Source organism: Odontesthes bonariensis, chromosome 4 (assembly GCF_027942865.1).
Source record: "Odontesthes bonariensis isolate fOdoBon6 chromosome 4, fOdoBon6.hap1, whole genome shotgun sequence".
Classification (NCBI taxonomy): Eukaryota; Metazoa; Chordata; class Actinopteri; order Atheriniformes; family Atherinopsidae; genus Odontesthes; species Odontesthes bonariensis.
The window spans coordinates 9,301,893-9,319,982 of NC_134509.1; the positions used below are offsets into that span (position 1 = coordinate 9,301,893).

Below are 18,090 nucleotides of genomic sequence, written 5' to 3' on the forward strand. Positions count from 1 at the left end.
CTTGTTTTTAACTACTTTGATTTATAAAAAAAAAAAAAGCTGTCTATTTGTTCTTTTTTCTTCTCTCAGAAGGTTTATTTATTCTTAAATTGGGTGATGCAGCAAAGGAGGGAGGATGCCAGTGGGAGTGCTGAGGTATCAGGTGGGACTGTGTGCTAAACGATTCACATGGTTCATGGGTCAAGTAGAATTTTCTGTAGGGATCTACCGTAATACACCAAACTGACATGGGGAACCAAGAGTAGGCAAAAGCTGTTCTCTACTAAATCCTGCTTAACTGTTGGTCTTCAGGTTTTTCTGCTCCACATGGTCACTTTCCTGTGAGAAGCTGAACTTGTTTTGGAAGGATGAGGACGAAAAAAAATGGGAGCTACTCTGTGCCCCGTCTCATTCGCTACGCTGAACAGTCAGTCAGAGGAACCTCACACAGTGATCGACATGACAGTTTAAAAAAAAAAGAAAGAAAAACAGCACCTGGGTGCGAGTGCTCATTACATATCGCGTGGCAGACGTTCATCAGCACCTCTCACAGTTGATTGTCAGCTTCGTGTGCGAAGTCTAGTAGGAAGGAGGGGTCCCAATGTCCCAGAGACAAACGTTTTTGAAACATGTTTTTTTTAGGACATTTAAGGTGTCTACTTAAGATTTTTGCTTGTTGTCCGGGTCAACTGTGTCCCGTGGGGTTTTTTTGGGCGGCCATTTTGAATTTATGTCCATACGAATGGCGAAAACACCAATAGAACGCCAGCTTTCATAACTCCTAAACCAGACATCATACAAAGACAAATTAACACACTTTTTCTGATGATTTTGACACCAGCAGTCAAATGGAAAGGTCACTGAGATGGTAGAACCACTCTTTATGAGAGAAAAAAATTAACCACGCACACTTAGCTGCCCTTTTCAACTTGCTTACATGATTCAAGTACTCTTGGTTGAACTTGCTACGACAGGTCTCGTGGTATCGAGCCCCTTTTGCAAAGAGATCTTCACATTTAACTTTCCTAAGCAGGCTGCTTTTTCCAAGAGCTTCTGCCATGAGCTCATCAATGTCAAACTCATCAGAAAGAAATAGATAGTCAACTATCAGATCTAGAAGCACTATATAGAGTGGATAATCAGCCTGAAGTTCTAAAGAAGATCTCAGCATTAAGATATGAGTACAATTCCATATTGCCCATTATACAGAGCTCAAGAGGTCAGGACTGCTTTTCTCTGGCAGAAATCAACGGTTACTTTACTGTTTTATTAATATTTCGTGTCATTTTCGAAAAAGTTATGAACAGTGCTGTTTTTGTTGCCTGGTTTTCCCTCAGATTTATCTTTACTTTCACTTATTTTGGTTGTCAAGCACAACAATAAGAAGCATCTTTAGTGGTAAGTAAACTATTGCAATCTTTGTATACTTTGTTAGATTGTTGAGCCTCGTTTCGTGTAGTCTTCACTCCTGATGTCCACCAGCATCCCACAACCAACAAAAGCTGACCGCAGTTCAGTTCTTATAACCTCAGTGTAACGGGCGTGGCGCCGACATGTTATGCTGTAGTTGGATGATTTTTTTCATGAAGGTTAGATAATGCAACAGTGGATTTGTGTGGGCTCCATAGCAGTGATGCAGCACTTTAATGTGTAACAGCTTTCATTCATCCAGCTACATCCAGGTACATCCTGCTTTAAATGCACAAAGTCATAAAAGCACGACAAACTCACCTCCGGCGTCTTTTCTGGTGTCAGATTCAGATGTACCAACTGTCGCGCCTGCTCCATGACTACCACAGAGATCTGCACGGCCACCTGGAGCAGCAGGAGATCGGGCCCAGCTTGTACGCCACCCCCTGGTTCCTCACTTTATTCGCCTCTCACTTCCCTCTTGGCTTCGTGGCCCGTGTTTTCGGTAAGATCTCATTGCTCTATGGTTCTGCACTCACAAAACACAGTTTTGTTTTGTTTCTGCTCGGTCAGTTATTTCATGATTAGTCCCTAGTTAAATTTTCTAATTAGATTCCTAACCCGAGTGATAAATGGCAGGGAGGAGGAGCGTTGGAGCGAGATAAAATTGAGCAAACTGTGACTGAAGGCGTGACAGAAAAATAAAAGACTGAGATAATGAGTCTGAATGAAGACTGCTGGAAGTGGCTGTGCTCATCACGGAAAGGATAGATTTATAATAAATACAAGTTTTTCTTGAAACTGGATCCGCTTTCTCTTGAGATTCAAGTCTCAGAGCTGAGTCACGGAGACACATTGGAGACAAAGTACACATTGATTAACTACCATCTGTCTCTTTTTCTTTTCTTTTATCATTTTATCACGTGTAAATATCACACCCACTGTTCGGTATCTCTCTCTCATTCCTTACCAACTATTGCTTTCATGCCTAATTTCTTGTATATTTTTCTGTAACTGAACCAGACTTACTGGCTCTGTGTGTTCATCTGAGCATAACAACTCGCATGTGCGCGCGTGTGCACGCTCAAGAGTAAGGACATCATCATCATCATCATCTTTCTGCCGTGGCGAGTTTGATATAGTATGTGGGGCTCCAAACCTCCACTCCCATTTCTTAATCTTGTTTGCGATGTCATGCTGTCCTGCCTAACCCATACGTCACCCTGAAGTGTTCGAAGCACACTGCACACTCCGGATTCAACCTAGCCTATATTTATGTTTGTTCAAGCGTTCCATATTGACGTCAAATCATCCTTCTCTAATAGAAGCCTTTAAGTCAGTGATAAATACAGTAAGCTTTCCTGTCAACACCTGCTGTTATTGATTCTACGTTTTCACGTCATAGCCTTTAATATCCTCCCATCTCTTTGTGTCTTCTCTTTTCTTTCGCCCTCTGCTTCACTAACTTTTGCTCTTTTTTTTCTTCTCTCCTCCCCTTCTCTCAGATATGTTGTTCCTTCAGGGCTCAGAGGTCATCTTTAAGGTAGCCTTGAGCCTGCTGGGGAGCCACAAGCCTCTGATCCTGCAGCACGACACCCTGGAGTCCATAGTGGACTTCATCAAGACCACGCTGCCCAACCTGGGCCTGGTGCAGATGGAGAAAACCATCAACCAGGTGAGGCCTTCAGTAACAGCTGACCTGCCTCCGTGGAGAACTAAACAAACGAGCTGATCTAACTATGCTTACTTGTTAGGACATGATTGTCGGAATATCGCATCACATTGTCCTAATTCTTTTTGGTAATCAATACATTTTTTTTTTTAAATGTTGGCCAACTTTCATAATCTGCCTTCCATTACTGATATTTACAGCATCCAGAAGTCCATACCTAACGAGTCAAGGCAGGCAATTTCATATTTACAGTCTTTTCACAATCTGTGAAATAAAGTTTTTGGTGGACGACACTGAAATTTATCCAAAAGAGAAAAAAAAAACATGCTAGTTTCAAATCATTTTGGTTTGTTACATTTTTCCAAAAAAATATGTGAAAGTAGTTTAACGATTAGTTTTGCTTCGGTCTCAAAAACAAGTATTTCACAATATTAAAAAAAAAAAAACCTTTGTCACCTTTCCTTTGAATACAGCACATCTATTTGCATAGATTAGATAACAGGTGAGTCAGTGGCCAGATGAGCTCCTGTAGAGTGTTGTAAAGTGTCGCTTTAAACACTGAACTTCTCTCATCTCAGCTTGATAAACGGCTGTCGTTTTTTTTTTGTTTTGTTTTTTTTTACCATAAAAACTCAGACGTTTGCTTCTAGATAGATCAAGGAGGAAACTGATGATGCCACATAGGCTATCTGTTTGAGCCCCCACCCAGCTGTTGATTAGAGCAGCCGCTGGGTGTGGACCTGTCATTCAACCTTTATGTCATACCTCAGTGTTTAGGAAAAGAGCTGTGTCAGTAATACTGGGCAAACTTGTCTAATGACTCCGTTAACAAAACACCTCAAAGTGATGTCATGGTAGGTTTGTGTAGGATACTTGTTATAAGTGAACCTTGGTATGTCAGTAGATGATTGATGAGTTGAGAAGGGAGATGTTATCAAGGTACGGCACACGTTTGCTGGTATGCGTTTATATTATTATTTAGCATGAGATGGCAAACTGGTGGCGCTTTTCCACCTTAGATTGTCAGTGTGCTGTGACTCATAGTTTCAGCACAAAACAACAGGGAGTGACATCAAGAGGTTGTTTTTTTGTTGGGTTTTTTTCCCTCCATTCTTTTTAGGGAACTTTGGTTTCATGCAACTGTTCGTCTTGGCATCGATTCAAACTCTTAAGGTCACTTAAAGCAGGTTTGCTTTGTCAGGTATGATGCTGTCATGCTGAGGAATTGTTGGAAGTGAACCAAACTTCAGTAATTAAAAGAAAATGAACTTTTAAACAAAATCAGAACAAAAAGCTGAAGGCGTACTTTGTTACTTTTTTTTTGCTTGAAGCTGGATTCGTTGCCTTCTCAACTTGGCCCTTCCTGTCAGGTTTTGGGGTTGAGGGTGAAGGGAATGTAGGACACGGATGCGGACTTCAAAAGAAAAACTGGATTTATTTCACAAAACAATAAAGCAAACAAAGCGTGGCTAAGCTGGATTCAAAAAATGTTACTGAGAAAACAAAAAGGACTTGGCATGGCAAGAATAAATAAATACTTAACTTTACGAAAACGACGTGGAACATGGGAATAACATGAAGCAAGCAAGGTAGGCAGGTCAGGTATGAATGGCAAACAAAGATCCGGCGACAAGACAGGGGAGACAGGAGACTAAATAGAGGGCTGGGAGTGATTGGAGACAATGACAGACAGGTGAGGGGAATTAACTAATTAACAGAGTGAAGGGAAAAACCAAGACATGACTAAAAAACTAAACATGAACTGAAAATCAAAACCTGGACCTGAAACATGAAAACTAAAAACAATAGTCCCATGGCGGGACACTTCCTCCAGTGATGCTGCATTCACAGTAACACAAAAGTGCGATGTTGCAACTCGTACACAGTCTTGTCACAAAAGACAAGTTTGTTTTCATATGGCGTTTCAAACACAGTGACAGTTCGGTGTTTTGTATCAAAGTTAAGAAGAATAAATAGCAAAAAAACAAAAACAGTCAAAGTACGGAAAATAAAACCGTTTAAAAGCTTCCCAGGTGCATTGAATGCGGCACTGACATTTGAGATTCAGACTGAGAATGTAAAGCAAAAAAAAGAACATGATTGCTTTCCAGCGTTTGTGTTTATAAAACACATATAAACATGTCCACACAACCCCAAAGAGAGCTGCTTTGTTTGTGGAATTTGTCTAGGCCAGATTTCTGCTGATGTGAGTGTGTGTGTGTGAGAGTGTGTGTGTGACAATGATTTGAACTGATTGTTGTTCTGACATCACACTCACTTCCAAGGAAATGACTGTTAGATAACTTTGGTATGTCTGTTCTTTTTTTTTTGTTTTTTTCTTTCCTTGTTTCCTTTTGAATATTCTGAACAATGTGCCTCCAAGTGTTTTATGAATGAAAACATTCAGCAACCTAACATCACAAAAAAATGTAATTTTTTTTAAAAAGAGAAAAGTGTTGAAGAAAGTTGTCCAGGTCTCACTTTTTACGTAATCCTGCTCGCTGGCAAACAAACGAGCGTCACTGAAAAGGTAGCTCTGCCTCAGCTTTGTTGTTCCAAAGCACTCTTGAGTCCTGAATATAATAAAAGGAAAGGCCTTTAACAATACGCGAGTGACACCGGTGCACTTGGGTGACTGCCACCACCCTGCTGAGGGCTCGCTCTGAATACGTTTGTTTTTCCGACTGCCTGAAATGTGGGCTTGTGGCTCTCAGTAATGTCTTTGATGACATGACATGACAAACGTGCTGCGTTCTCGATAAACCCACCCCGGCACCTCGATCCATCTATATTTCTTTCATTTCAGGTTTGTGAGATGGATGTATCCAAGCAGCTCCAGGCCTATGAGGTGGAGTACCATGTGTTGCAGGATGAGCTGCTGGACACACCCCCAACCCTCAACCAGCAGCAGCGAGCTGCACAGCTGGAGAGAACCAATCAGAGCCTCCGACAGCAGAACTTGGACCTTCTCGAGGAGCTGCAGGTACACAACGATGCTAACGAATAAGGAAAGTCGAGTGCTCCTGCAGAGTGTTCATTTAAACCGTCTGTCCCTCGTCCCTCCCACGCAGGTGTCCCACGCACGAGTCTGCTGCCTGGAGAGTCGAGTGGAGGCTTTGGCCCAGTCGGAGGGCAGGCTGAAGGAGCAGGTTTCTGCACTCGAAGAGGAGAAGATGGAGCTTCTGAGTGCCGTCACGCACCTCCAGAACCTCTTCACCAGCCTGGGAATAAACAGCCCTGATGGACACCCGCTCCCCCCGACCCTCTGAAAGCCACCGACGCATCCAAGCTGGACGGCAGGGCAGCGGACTCTGTACCTGACCCGCTCACGCTTCCAAAGGATTTGTAACTGCATCTGTCACCTGTCGGAATGGTGAGGTGCTCTGACGGAGGAGCCAGCTGCGAACAGCCCAAGAGGAGAAGGTCGTTATGATGGCTCCCGACCCCGCAGCTCCCACCTCAAGAATATTTTAATTAAAAGAGGAGACACAGAAGTTGTTGGACCTAAAACAGAAGAAAGAGGGGAAATTAAGCAAAATATTAGTTTAAAACCGAGGGGGAAAACAATCCAGCATAGGACGTCTTGCCCTGCTCTAACAAGTATAAACGTGATTTGACTACAATCCCCACAGATAGCACTGGGTCTCTACTTAACTGAACAGTTACTTTGGCTCCTGTCCCTGAATGTTTGGATCTTAGAGAGCAACCTGATTCACTCTGACGGATGCAAGAAGGCAAAAATGGCCAAAGAATGTCCTCGTGCTTTAGCTAGAAGAACAAAGACTCCACTACACAGTATTCTGAAACATAGTGACGATCACTGTTACATAAAAGCAATTCTGAAAGAATTTCCCAAAAAAAAAGAATACATTTTAAAAAAGCGTGTAAGGTGAAGAAAGTGAGATGTAGGGACACATCATGATAAAGAGTTTTTTTTGTTTGATTATCTGGTGTAAAAGGTCGAATACGACTTGAGCTAAATGATGATGGGCCTTGGATGTCGGTACAGATATTTGAGAGGTCAAGGGTGGAGCTATTTTTGCTTCTTGCCTTGCATCTCACATTTGGTTTCCTGACACTGCGTGTTTTGACTTCATTTCGCCTCAGTCGCTCACAGGAAGAGTAACACAATAAATTCAGTCCATTTCACATCCTGTTTTTTTCACCTTTGGATGCAGGTTGATTCATCTGTGTGGATGGAATCATTTCAAACGGTAGCTCTCCCTTTCCAGCGAGGGGAAGCACGGACTTTAACCAATCAGCTACTTTAAATTATTACGAGGCGCTTGGGTGTGAAGCCTGTACTGTTGAGACAATCATTCACCTGTAAATCATTTACTGTATTCAGCACACTGAACTCCTTCAACCCGAGCCGCAGCTCGGTGCGTTTTTTTTGTTTTTTTGCGGACGTCTGAATGTTACTGTGTGTCTGTGTTCTCGTGCACTCCACTGATTGCAATAGACCTGTTTGGTTTACACTGTAAAGATATTTTGCTTTTACCCGACACTTGTTGCACATGCCTTCTGTTTTATTGATTTATTTTTGTTATTGCGTACTTTAAAAAAAAAAAAATATATATATATATATATATACAGTTCATATTCTTTCAGCACATCTGAAGTCGGACTTTTCTTTGTGTGTGGCTCTCTGCATACGTGTGAAAGGTTATATCACGTCCTGTCTAAACATGCGAGTCCATTTGAGTGCTATAGGCTTCAAATAAGCCTTTGAGCGTATGGAATCCCACTGCACACAGATGGGCCACATTTGTTTCCAGGAACTCCTCCTCCGATGGCAGAAGCATGCCGGGGCAAGTTGTGTCTCTGTCAGTATGCATGTACTCTTAAGTGTATTTACACAACTGGGAAAGGACGAGCTGTAGAACATTAGACGGTTAGACCGCTGCTGTGTATGTTTTGTGTTTTTGTTTTGTTTTTTTTTCCAGGTGATTGTGATGGCGATTAGATTTCCACAAAGTCCTAGTCAAAGCAACGGGAGTTTAAGGTTTCACCAAGCTCCTCGCATTCCTAAACCCGTATGAGGTCCTCTGATTGTACCTTCTTTTTTTTTTTTTAATCGACCAGCTGTTCAAGGTGGGGCTTTGGGTGTATAAAGTCAGCTGTTAAAATGACGGGGCTGAAGCCACCCCTTTAAGCTAGCGTTTAGGGTTAAGGGTCGGGACCGTTGGGAGAGAATGCAAGATAAAAATCAGAATTTCTGTTAAGCAACGGATAGAACAAAAATGGATATAAACACCACCACGTTACCTCTGGGTCTGTCTGCTGTTTTGAAAGCTTGAGTTTTGGCCATCGCCATTAGGTTTTTTTTGTTTTTGAGACTACTTACAAGTGACCGACAGAGAACAGCCCACATAGTTATGTAGAGCGGTCCCCACGGCTGAGCTGTTAAAACGTTTTCTTTTCACTGTCAAAATGTTCGTTGGCAAGACGACCTCGAGTTGATCCCAGTGCTGGTTTCGTTTGTCCTTCTTCATTGAGTTGGATTAATTGGGAGTCGCGTATATGAATATTAGGACAGGAGAGAGAGTGTGATAAACCGGCGACAATGTGCATTTACCGCTGTGGCTTCATCCTTCTTTAATTCTGACGTCAGTGACTCAACAAATTCCAAGTAAAAACTGTAAGAAATTGGAGTGCACGTTCGGTATACCGTAATTAATGAAAGGTCTGCTAGAACAGGAACGTTAAAAGTTTGGTTTCAAATTCAGGTTCAGTGGTGACAAACTTCAGCCCAGCAGGCTGCTTGTTCCTGAAAAACTGGACTACAGTAACCGAAAGGACCCTCAGCAGGCTGGTTATGAAATTCTGAGGTCAAGAAGACGATGTACGAGACATTTTAGTTTTTGTATTTCCTCTATATTCCACAGATGGATGCTTTCTGTTTCCACACGTCCTTGTTTTCTTATTAAAGTAGTGTGTGCATATGAACTGTACTCCTTCCTCCTTCCAGATACCACATTTCCTGTAACTCTGCTGTCATTGTGAAATCATGGCAACATGCCAACGCAAAATAAAGACAAAGATAAGTGGGACTTTGGGGCACAGCCTCTTCCAGTAGTTCCATAAATGACCTTTGTCCCGCTGTGTGGGACTTGAAACTTTCCCCTCAGGGATCAACAGCAGCATCACCTTACAGCACCATAATTAATACTGTCAGTGAACCGTAGCTGGCATAAGTGATGTAGCTTATGTCTCATCCAAAGTAAACACTCCAGCTGAATGGAGTTTTCCATGGAACGGCAACAAGGAGAGTCGAGTTCTTTACATAGCATCCAGAAGCCGGACACACCCTCCTGTGCTGATGTGACTGATCAGCTTGACTGCTCCACATGTGGCTCCACCCTGCAGACCACCAGAAGCAGCCTCATTCAAGCCCGGTGCAGCTAATCTGCCGTGATCTCTTGGTTAAGTCAATAATTACGCAGTGTTGTAACAGCCAAGAGTTTGTGTGTGTGTGTGTGTGTGTGTGTGTGTGTGTGTGTACACCTGCTGTGTAAGAGCTCCTGCTGCTAAGGGGTTGGAAACGTCTTTTCTGTTCAGGAGTGATGCTTTGTCACGTCTGGGGTTAAAACTTTAAAAAAATTCTCTGGTTGAATGAGCCAACAGGGATCAGGAACACGTGCTGTCCGGGGTGCTGCTGTTACCGCCTGTAAACAGTGTGTGTGTGTGTGTGTGTCTGTGTCTTTCTACCAGGCTGAGCAGAATGCTGTGCCATGACGCAGAGTTTAGTTTTATTTGACTTGGCATCCGTTTACCCTTCCACACACCACCTCAGCCCTGCCCTGCCCCGCCCTGCGTTCAGCTTCACTACATGTCTGTATCCTCCTAGAAACCAACTCTTAAAGAGGCTGAGTGGGGATTCCACCGTTTAATATCAATTGCACTGTGATCAAGCACCTCGATGGCACTGTATGTGTGAAAAATCGAATGTTTTGTGGTTAATTTGTGCGTCTGTTCGGGTGTTTATCGAGCACATGGAGAACTTGGTCATTATTTGCAACAAAGGTTTATTGGCTTATTTTCAATATTTGACTTTTCAAAGTCAATTACAACTCAATTTAAAACCTATTTCACCTTATCTACTGAAGCTGCCCTGTGATCTGAAAATTAATGTGTAAATGATGGTATAATTCAGGTCATTAAGGTACACAGTAAGCCTTTAAGTTGGTCTTATATTTAGTTTTTAAACATGTGCATAGTAGAAATGATGAGGTCATTGGAATTCATCCTCTGGTGACCGTGAAGGTCTGTTAACATTGTCATTGCTCTAAAAATATCCTCACAGCCACTCCCATGGCTGAGATTCCAGCTGTAGTTACGACTTTATCTTCTCACCTATACAGTGACCAAAAGCAACTCCACCCCCCCCCCCCTATGTAATAGAAAAAGCAATTCAGCTGGTTTCTCTGTTTGTAAAGACCTATGACAGCATAAGTACAGAGATGGTCTGTACAAAAGGTCAAACAGCAACAGATCATAAGGCTCCGCCGTGGCACTAAATCCTGATAAGCAGATAGTTTACCTGTAGCATCTGGATAATTCTGGGTAAAGGTTGCTGTAAAGCCTGCTGCTGATTACGGCAGACCATAAGAAACTTGCTCTTAGATGGCTGTTCAGAGTACTTACAGGGTCACATCAAGCTTAATTTCTGATTGACCGTTTGTTTAGATACAGCAGCAGTACCAACAATTAACAACATGCGTAATCTATGATCTGTACTCAGTTTTAATGGTTCGAAAAGTTCTGATCAGGAAACAAAGAACTCCTTAGCAGCCTGTCAGAAGCCGTCCACCTTTTTCCTTTTTAACCCTTCCTTTGTGTTGTTGGATGTGAGGTTTTATGTGATCCTACCCAAAGACCCAACACATCCAATTCAAAGCCAGCTTCCTGACACTGAGTGACCCTCGTTTGCTCTAAAATGTCTCGATTATATTCTGATTTCATCATTTCTCTCATAAGGCATTTTAAGACAGTAGGAACATTTTCATAATTCTGATAACTACTGGAGGAACTTTCTCTTCTATATTTGTGTCCTCACCACAAGAACTAAGGCAGATTGTAATTCATAGTTTTTTTCATCTCTCTCTTACCTTAGAGGAGGGTGCTTTCCCAGTGTGTGACATAGCTGATTGTCAAGACTACGTCTAATTTGCTATTGGCCATACAGAAAAAGAAAAAAAACGTAAGAGTTCTAAAACTTTAACTGAACACAGAGTGTAGGTTGACTGAAGCCAGGAGTGTGTTGATCTGATCCACAGAGCATTTATTACGTGCCTTTAACTCGACATCAGCTGGCTGTTACATCACATTACTCTTTCAATCTGTGGCGTGAAGGTGGCTAAAAAAAATCCTCCTGAAGTCATGTTGCCTTGCAAGTTCCTCGGAACTCCAGGAAACAAAGCAGCCCCACAGCATGATATCACCTCTGCCGTGTTTTACTGATGCTATGGTAGTATTTGTCATGTGGGCTTTATCAAGTGCAAACTTAGAATGTTAATCGAGTGAGAAATTGTGCAGGCCAAACGCTCACTACCCGACACACACTCGACATACTTTCCTAACATTTAACAACTGGTATGGTTCAAATTCATAGCGTGAATTTTTTTTTTTGTTGTTGGTGTTCTTCCCCATTTATGTTGGATTATGTCTTGAGGAATTCTCTAAAAATGGAACGTCTGAATTGTCAGATGAGAAATGTGAACACTAGACAAAGGCAGAGTTCAGACATCTTGCTTTGACAGCTCACCAAGAGAGGTTTCTGTTTCGTATTCCAGTGGGTGCAACCTGTGCTGCAGTTTGAGAGTTTGACTGTGTGTCAGAGAGCCGTAGATGGGGAGGGTGTCTTGGTTTCGGGTTAGGTGAAAATAGAGGTTAGATTAAGGTTAAAGGCGGGGTAGGGGTTCTTTTTCTGGAACATTTTTTTTACATATTACTTGAAATACTCTTCACAACCCCATTGCAACCAATTAATTAAAACTTTTGACACAAAAATGAAAACAATCTAGGAAAAACACTATCCAATCATACTGAAGGGACCGTTAACGATGATTGGATTCTGATGCCGTCTATCAAACTGCAATCTGCTCCTCCTTCCCCCTGTGCGCGTACCCTGCTCCGTGAACGATGCTTGGCAGGAAGCTAAACTAGAACCAGCTTGGCTAGCACCTAGCATTATTAAACGTATTAGTTACCATATACTAAATACTAAATACGGCAACGATCGAAGAGTGCTGTTCATGTACTCTAGAGGCGTGGCTTCGGGGGGAAAGTGAAGAAAAGGGTTGGGACTTTTGACCCGTGTATTTTCAAAATGCAGCTTCGCTGGACTCAAAATCCAGGATCTCCTACTTTACCTTTAAGTGTTAGGGTTAGGATTAGGATTAGCCTGTACAAAATGAAATGAAGTCAATGCAATGTCCTACAAGCCTCGCAGTGTGTAAGAGTGTGTGTTTCATCATTACAACGAGGCATTGCAGCTCCTCACGTCGAAACTGCTAGTTAACAAGCTGTGTTCAACCAATAACAGTGCAGGCAAACAACAAATTGTCAATCACATGTCAATCTCACGTGTGCACAGAAGTTGTTTGAATGAACACATTGCAAATGATAGCACTTCGAAACACTCCCTCTTGCGTCCTATTTTAGCTTCTGTGCTCCTTCTGCAGTGGTCAGCAGAAACAACACTCGATGTTCTGTTTCATGCTCTCTTTTATTTTTGTGTTGGCGGCAAAATACACGTTTGTGCAATGTTCCGATTTATTGGCATGTCTATAAAGAACTAATTAAGCACAATGCTTGAGGGCAGGTCTGTTTTTTTCTTCAACAGACTTATAGTAAACATTGCGTGTTGTTTTTCTAAAAGTAAGAACAAGTCAGTTAAATAAAGGCAGCAGAGACGTATGTAGACCACTTCACATGTGAGTCAAAAGCACCGTAAAGTAGATGCAGTTCACATGGGGCTTCTCCGTCTTAGTTTTTCTCAGAGTGGTTGTGAAACTGTTGTGGAAAATGATAAACCATGAAGCCTTACATAGGCGTCAACAGAAAGTTTTTCTGATACACTTCTCATTTGTGTACTCAGTGCCTGCATGTTGCCTTGAGATGAAGGTGAGAGCATTCGGGGAGTGTCTGAGGTGATAAACTGAATTAAATAAAGGAAGCAGATATGAAGATAAGTTGGCTCGAGGCACAGCTAGCAGCCAGCTGTCGGCATTTTAAAGGAGCAATGATTTATGACAGCATAAGTTGTAAAAAAGTAAAAAGACTAGCTTGTTTAGGGTCTGAGTCAGTGATTACTCAGCTCATTTGATTAGTTTATTGTCTCTTTATTAACTGTTAAAAATGTACCTGGACGTGCATAGGCACCCGTTATATTTATGTTTATGCATTTTATGTAATGCATAAATATGTATATTTATGCAAAGCGACTTACAAATGAGAATATAACAATGCAACTAACATCAAAGCTAACAATAAACTACATAGAAGGAAAGCCAGAGTCAGACTCTGTCAGAGGTGACAGTGTAGTCACAGAGGGAAGTACAGAAGGAGATAATGCAGGGGGGGGGGGGGGGGGGGGGGTACTCATGAATCATAAAGCATTCATCAGAAATCTGTTTTGTAATAGTTCCTCTAAATTTTATGATGCACAAACATCAGAAACTAGAAGCATCAGAAACTGACTAAAACTTCGGTAAGGACAATAAAAAGAGTGCATTTATCATTGTTAAGTGTCCGTTTTCCAAATTTATCTTCATTCCAATTTTTCAGCCAAATGAAGCATAACCATTTTAAGCTGAGTGAGCAAATTGCAGATTTGATCGGTTACAGCCATAATCTACATCAATCAACAGCAACATTAAAACCGTGGGCAGGAAAAGTCAATAACTTATATATATGATAATCTTGTTACAGTGCAACGGTCTGCTCGAAAACTTTGCTGCCTTTTGTTTCATTCTCTGTCGAGATGATCCCACGCTGATACAACGGCAACAAGTCCGCCAACTGAAACGATCCAATGAGTCGTTTGTTCGTATCCCAGAATACGACTCATAACGGCATCCTGTACAGTACCGACGCCACAAGCAGCAGAAGGGAAATGCGAGTCACATCATTCTCAGGTCTTTTGTTCAAGAAGTCTCAAAGTCCAATGCTGAAAGACCTTCAGAAAGCCTAGAAAAAATATTCCTCAAGACCACATATAAAGACTACAAGAAAGTCTGGCTGCTTGGAGGCAAACTATAAAGAATTTTGCACTGTAAAATATATAAGTAAAGACATAATTGAAAATCTTATTTACATGAATTCTGTGAAGCGATAAAAATCTTTATTACATACTTTTAATTAGCCGTGTTTAAAGCATGAATCCCATACATTCAGTACAGACTTCCAGATGTTTTCAACTCTGTAAAAGCATCAACTTCAGTTAAATTTAGTTTTGTTACTTTCAGTTTAAAATGCTAAGAATGCCGTTCTTTGTGGAATAAAACACTAAGTAATACACTTATACATATAAACTTAGGAGTTGAGGATCAAACCAGCAGTCTCCTGATCGAAAGACGACCACTCTGCCTTCCGAGTTACAGAAAGGTATCTCGGAGGAAGAAATGGGCCAATGGCCCATGGGCCCCCTACTTTACACACCTGTCCACATTATCTTTGGTGTGTATCGCTGCATTTGTTCCAGTTGTACCAGTCTAATTAAAGTCTTCCAGGTAAAATTAAACAGGCAAACATAAAAGAGGGACAGTAATTAGAAGTGAAGTTTTCTTGTTGAATTTGTAATTCATGATATTATCCCTTTAACGCCTGAATTTATATAGCTGTATATAAAAAAATGTTTTGTGTGTGTTTTAGCCTTTAAGTAGATGGTAAATAATGCTGAAATTATTAATTTCACTTTGGCACAAAAAATGAATAGAAATTTTGGTATGTTGCTTATTTGCAACACCAGGCATAATGGTCAATAATAAGATAACAACAACACAGTAATATAACAGTGAAAAAACAATGTTTTTTTATTCACCCTTTTTTTTTTTTTTTTTTTACATATTTATTTATATAAAGGTTCCTAGGTCCGTAGTGAATATGGACTAACCGCCATTGCGGGAATAAAGATGCTATCTCAGCTGGTTGATTCAGTCAAACGGTTTGTAGCATATATGCAACAATAGGCGTTAAGGGGTTATAGTTCAGATGCCTGAAAATGTTCCCATCTTTACCCCCCTCTTCACCTAAAACACTTGGCTAAAAATGTCTGGCTAATAAACTACAGACTTAGTTTCTGTATCATTTTGAATTTGGGCACAATGATTAAGCTCATTCATCAGAGCACTTGTCCCAGATATGAAAGTGGCATAAATGGAAACACGACAGTAGGTATAATGCTTGACGAAATGCAAAGTGTGCTGCAGTGTCTGTGTGAGTGACCTCAGAGTGTGAGAGGCTCGGGTTATGAAAGAGGCAGATTGTGGTCCTGCTGAGTCACAAACTGCTAACATGGATCAGCAGGGTGAGCAGAGAAACACATCCTCACAGGAAAACTGGGAGAGATGATGTTACACCATGTGTGTGTGTGCCTGTGTGTGCATTTGTGTGTGCCTGTGTGTGTGTAAGGGTGTTTCTGTTTGTTGTAGAAGGTCAGGCGCCACAGTTTGGGTGTGACCACTGCTGTCCTGTCAGCACATCAAGTGTCCACAAAACCCCTCCCTTTACCCCCTGCTCTTTCTCGCTGTCTTTCTCTCCCTCTTTCTTCCTCCTTTCCTTAGAGCCAGGGTGTAACCAAGACTCTACTTGTCAGTTTTTCAGATCTGTAAAAGGAGAGGTGGCTGTGGGTGTGCGTGTGATAAAGAGAGTGTGTGTATGCGTGTGTGTGCGTGTGTGTGTGTGTGTGTGTGTGTGTGTGTGTGTGTGTGCGTGGGGGGGGGGGGAAGGACGACAGGCAGAGGCAGCAAGCAGCTTCTCTGAACAATAAAGCTGTGGGTTATTTCTGAACCCTGGAGAGGAAGCTCTACTCCCATCAGGGTGGGGATACGATTCATACGGCCCCCACCCAAAACACACACACACACAAACATACATGCACTCGCACACTAACGTGCACACATATATTCACCCACTGATCCGCTGGCGTACAATTCACAAACTGTACATGCTTGTGTTTCACAGATTTGTAAAGAAGTGATTGTATTGTTGAAGGGACTTCCTGAATCGAAGCACTGTTCTCTCTCAGGTCTGAACAGTTTAAGACTCTCACTCAGGATTTATGTGAACTGCATGTTTGGCGCAAAATAGAAAAAGATTCATATTATGAGTTCTCATCATTGTCGTCGTAGACTGATGTCATGCCTTATTATTCGTTGCGAGGGAGGGCTGCTTCACACTTGAGATAGCTAATAAAGTTTGATCACAGAAAAAGGGAGTCATGATTAAGAGAGAGTTTGCTTAGAGAAGCAGTTCCTTTTTTTAGCCTCAGTGCTAGTGGCAGTCATGGACTTTGCGAATATGATATTTCAAACAGATTTTTGGCCATGACCCATAAATTAAAGGGCTAATCGTGCCAAAATTTCACCAAAAAGTCTACTAGGATAAAATGATGATGTTTTATGTCTAAAACGTCAACTTCACTGTGCCATCATTATGTCAAATGCATATGCAAACTAACTCAGGAATTAAGGGGCAGATGTGGGTAAACCTGAAGAGTGAGCACAGGAAATCAATCATGATGTGATAATTCTGGTTCTGCAACTGACTGTTTCAGTGCTGAAATTTGGTAAATGTTTGGTATGCACATTGCATCCAACTGTGGAACCCTTTGGCTATATCGCACATGTAATGTAGGCAAACTGATCACCTTGAGTGGATACTGCGGGCTGGACTAACCGGCTGGACCTGCAACTTGCGTGAGGTGTGGAGTTATATGAGTCGGCATATATTTTTTGTTTGTTTTGTTTCGTTTCATCTAATTTGAGTAGCATGAGTAAGTTTCCACCTGCACGCTAAAGGATTTTTCAGAGATACAGCAATAAACCAACTGCTGGCACAAGCAAAATAAATGTTTATGCGTATGTGTGTTAGTATTTTCATTAAAAGAGATCCTGAAAGATTTTTCACAAGTTGACTCAATTTCTGTCTGTGACATGCTGTAACGTACCATAACTATACACCTCTTTTCAGAGCAGCTTGTTTTATGTTGTTGCAGTGATCCACCGCAGTTAAATTCCCCCATTTCCTTTTAAGATCTGCCTTGTTTGAGATCAGAGTAGTCCATCACCCCTGAAGCACATGGTTACAGTAAAACAGAGCCTGCAGTTAAAAAGCCTGAGAGCTCAGAGTACCACAAATAGAAAACGAAGCCCAGGCAGCCACACACCAAACTGACATTTGATTCGCGAATATGTTCTCAAATACTTCAAATATTTTTCTTCACATGCAGTTCCACCACAAACGCTTTGTACTGATTCCTCTCTCAGGCACAGTCTCTGAATGAATCATGTGTCGAACTGGCACCTGGTCCAGGCTGTCAGAACACCACACTGCAAAATAACAGTCAGCAGGCAGGTTGATACTCTGGTCAGAAAACACGACATAATTCCTCCATCAGCTATCAGCTCCATAAACCCTGTGCGTCACTGTCGGTTCATTCCGTTGTGTTTTTTGTTGTTGTTGTTATTGTTTTTAAGGATAACTTGATGAACTGTTACAGATACTTTTCATCTAAGTTCGCACGTTTGTTTTGTATTGGCTGCTGATGGTGCATTCGGTGACAAATGGGAAGTCAGAATAAATGGTAAAGGTTGCCTATTAAAAGCCAAATGTTTCAGTTGGAAGAGAAAACATCAAGCAAAGTACTAGCAGAACATTATCAGTTTGTTTCTGTCTTAAAGCAGCATTAAAGAAGTTGGCAGTTTTTTTTCGTATGAAAAGATCTCCGTGTGAGCCCTGAAAATGTACAATATGATTTTTTTTGCCATGCTGAAGAGACCACAAAGAAGTCATCAGATGGCCAC

At 41.6% G+C, this 18,090-nt stretch overlaps 1 protein-coding gene across 5 annotated transcripts in view; it reads left to right on the forward strand.

The window, feature by feature from the left end:
* tbc1d1 (TBC1 (tre-2/USP6, BUB2, cdc16) domain family, member 1) overlaps window positions 1-9,010 on the forward strand; it is a 55,938-nt gene extending 46,928 nt beyond the window's left edge. For all 5 annotated transcript variants that reach the window (XM_075462837.1, XM_075462839.1, XM_075462840.1 and 2 more), the window contains 4 exons: window positions 1,735-1,894; window positions 2,895-3,064; window positions 5,868-6,044; window positions 6,133-9,010. In XM_075462837.1, coding sequence (XP_075318952.1) covers window positions 1,735-1,894; window positions 2,895-3,064; window positions 5,868-6,044; window positions 6,133-6,330 — 705 coding nt within the window. In that variant the 3' untranslated portion in view covers window positions 6,331-9,010. The remainder of the gene's footprint in view (window positions 1-1,734; window positions 1,895-2,894; window positions 3,065-5,867; window positions 6,045-6,132) is intronic.
* The last annotated feature ends 9,080 nt before the right edge of the window (window positions 9,011-18,090 follow it).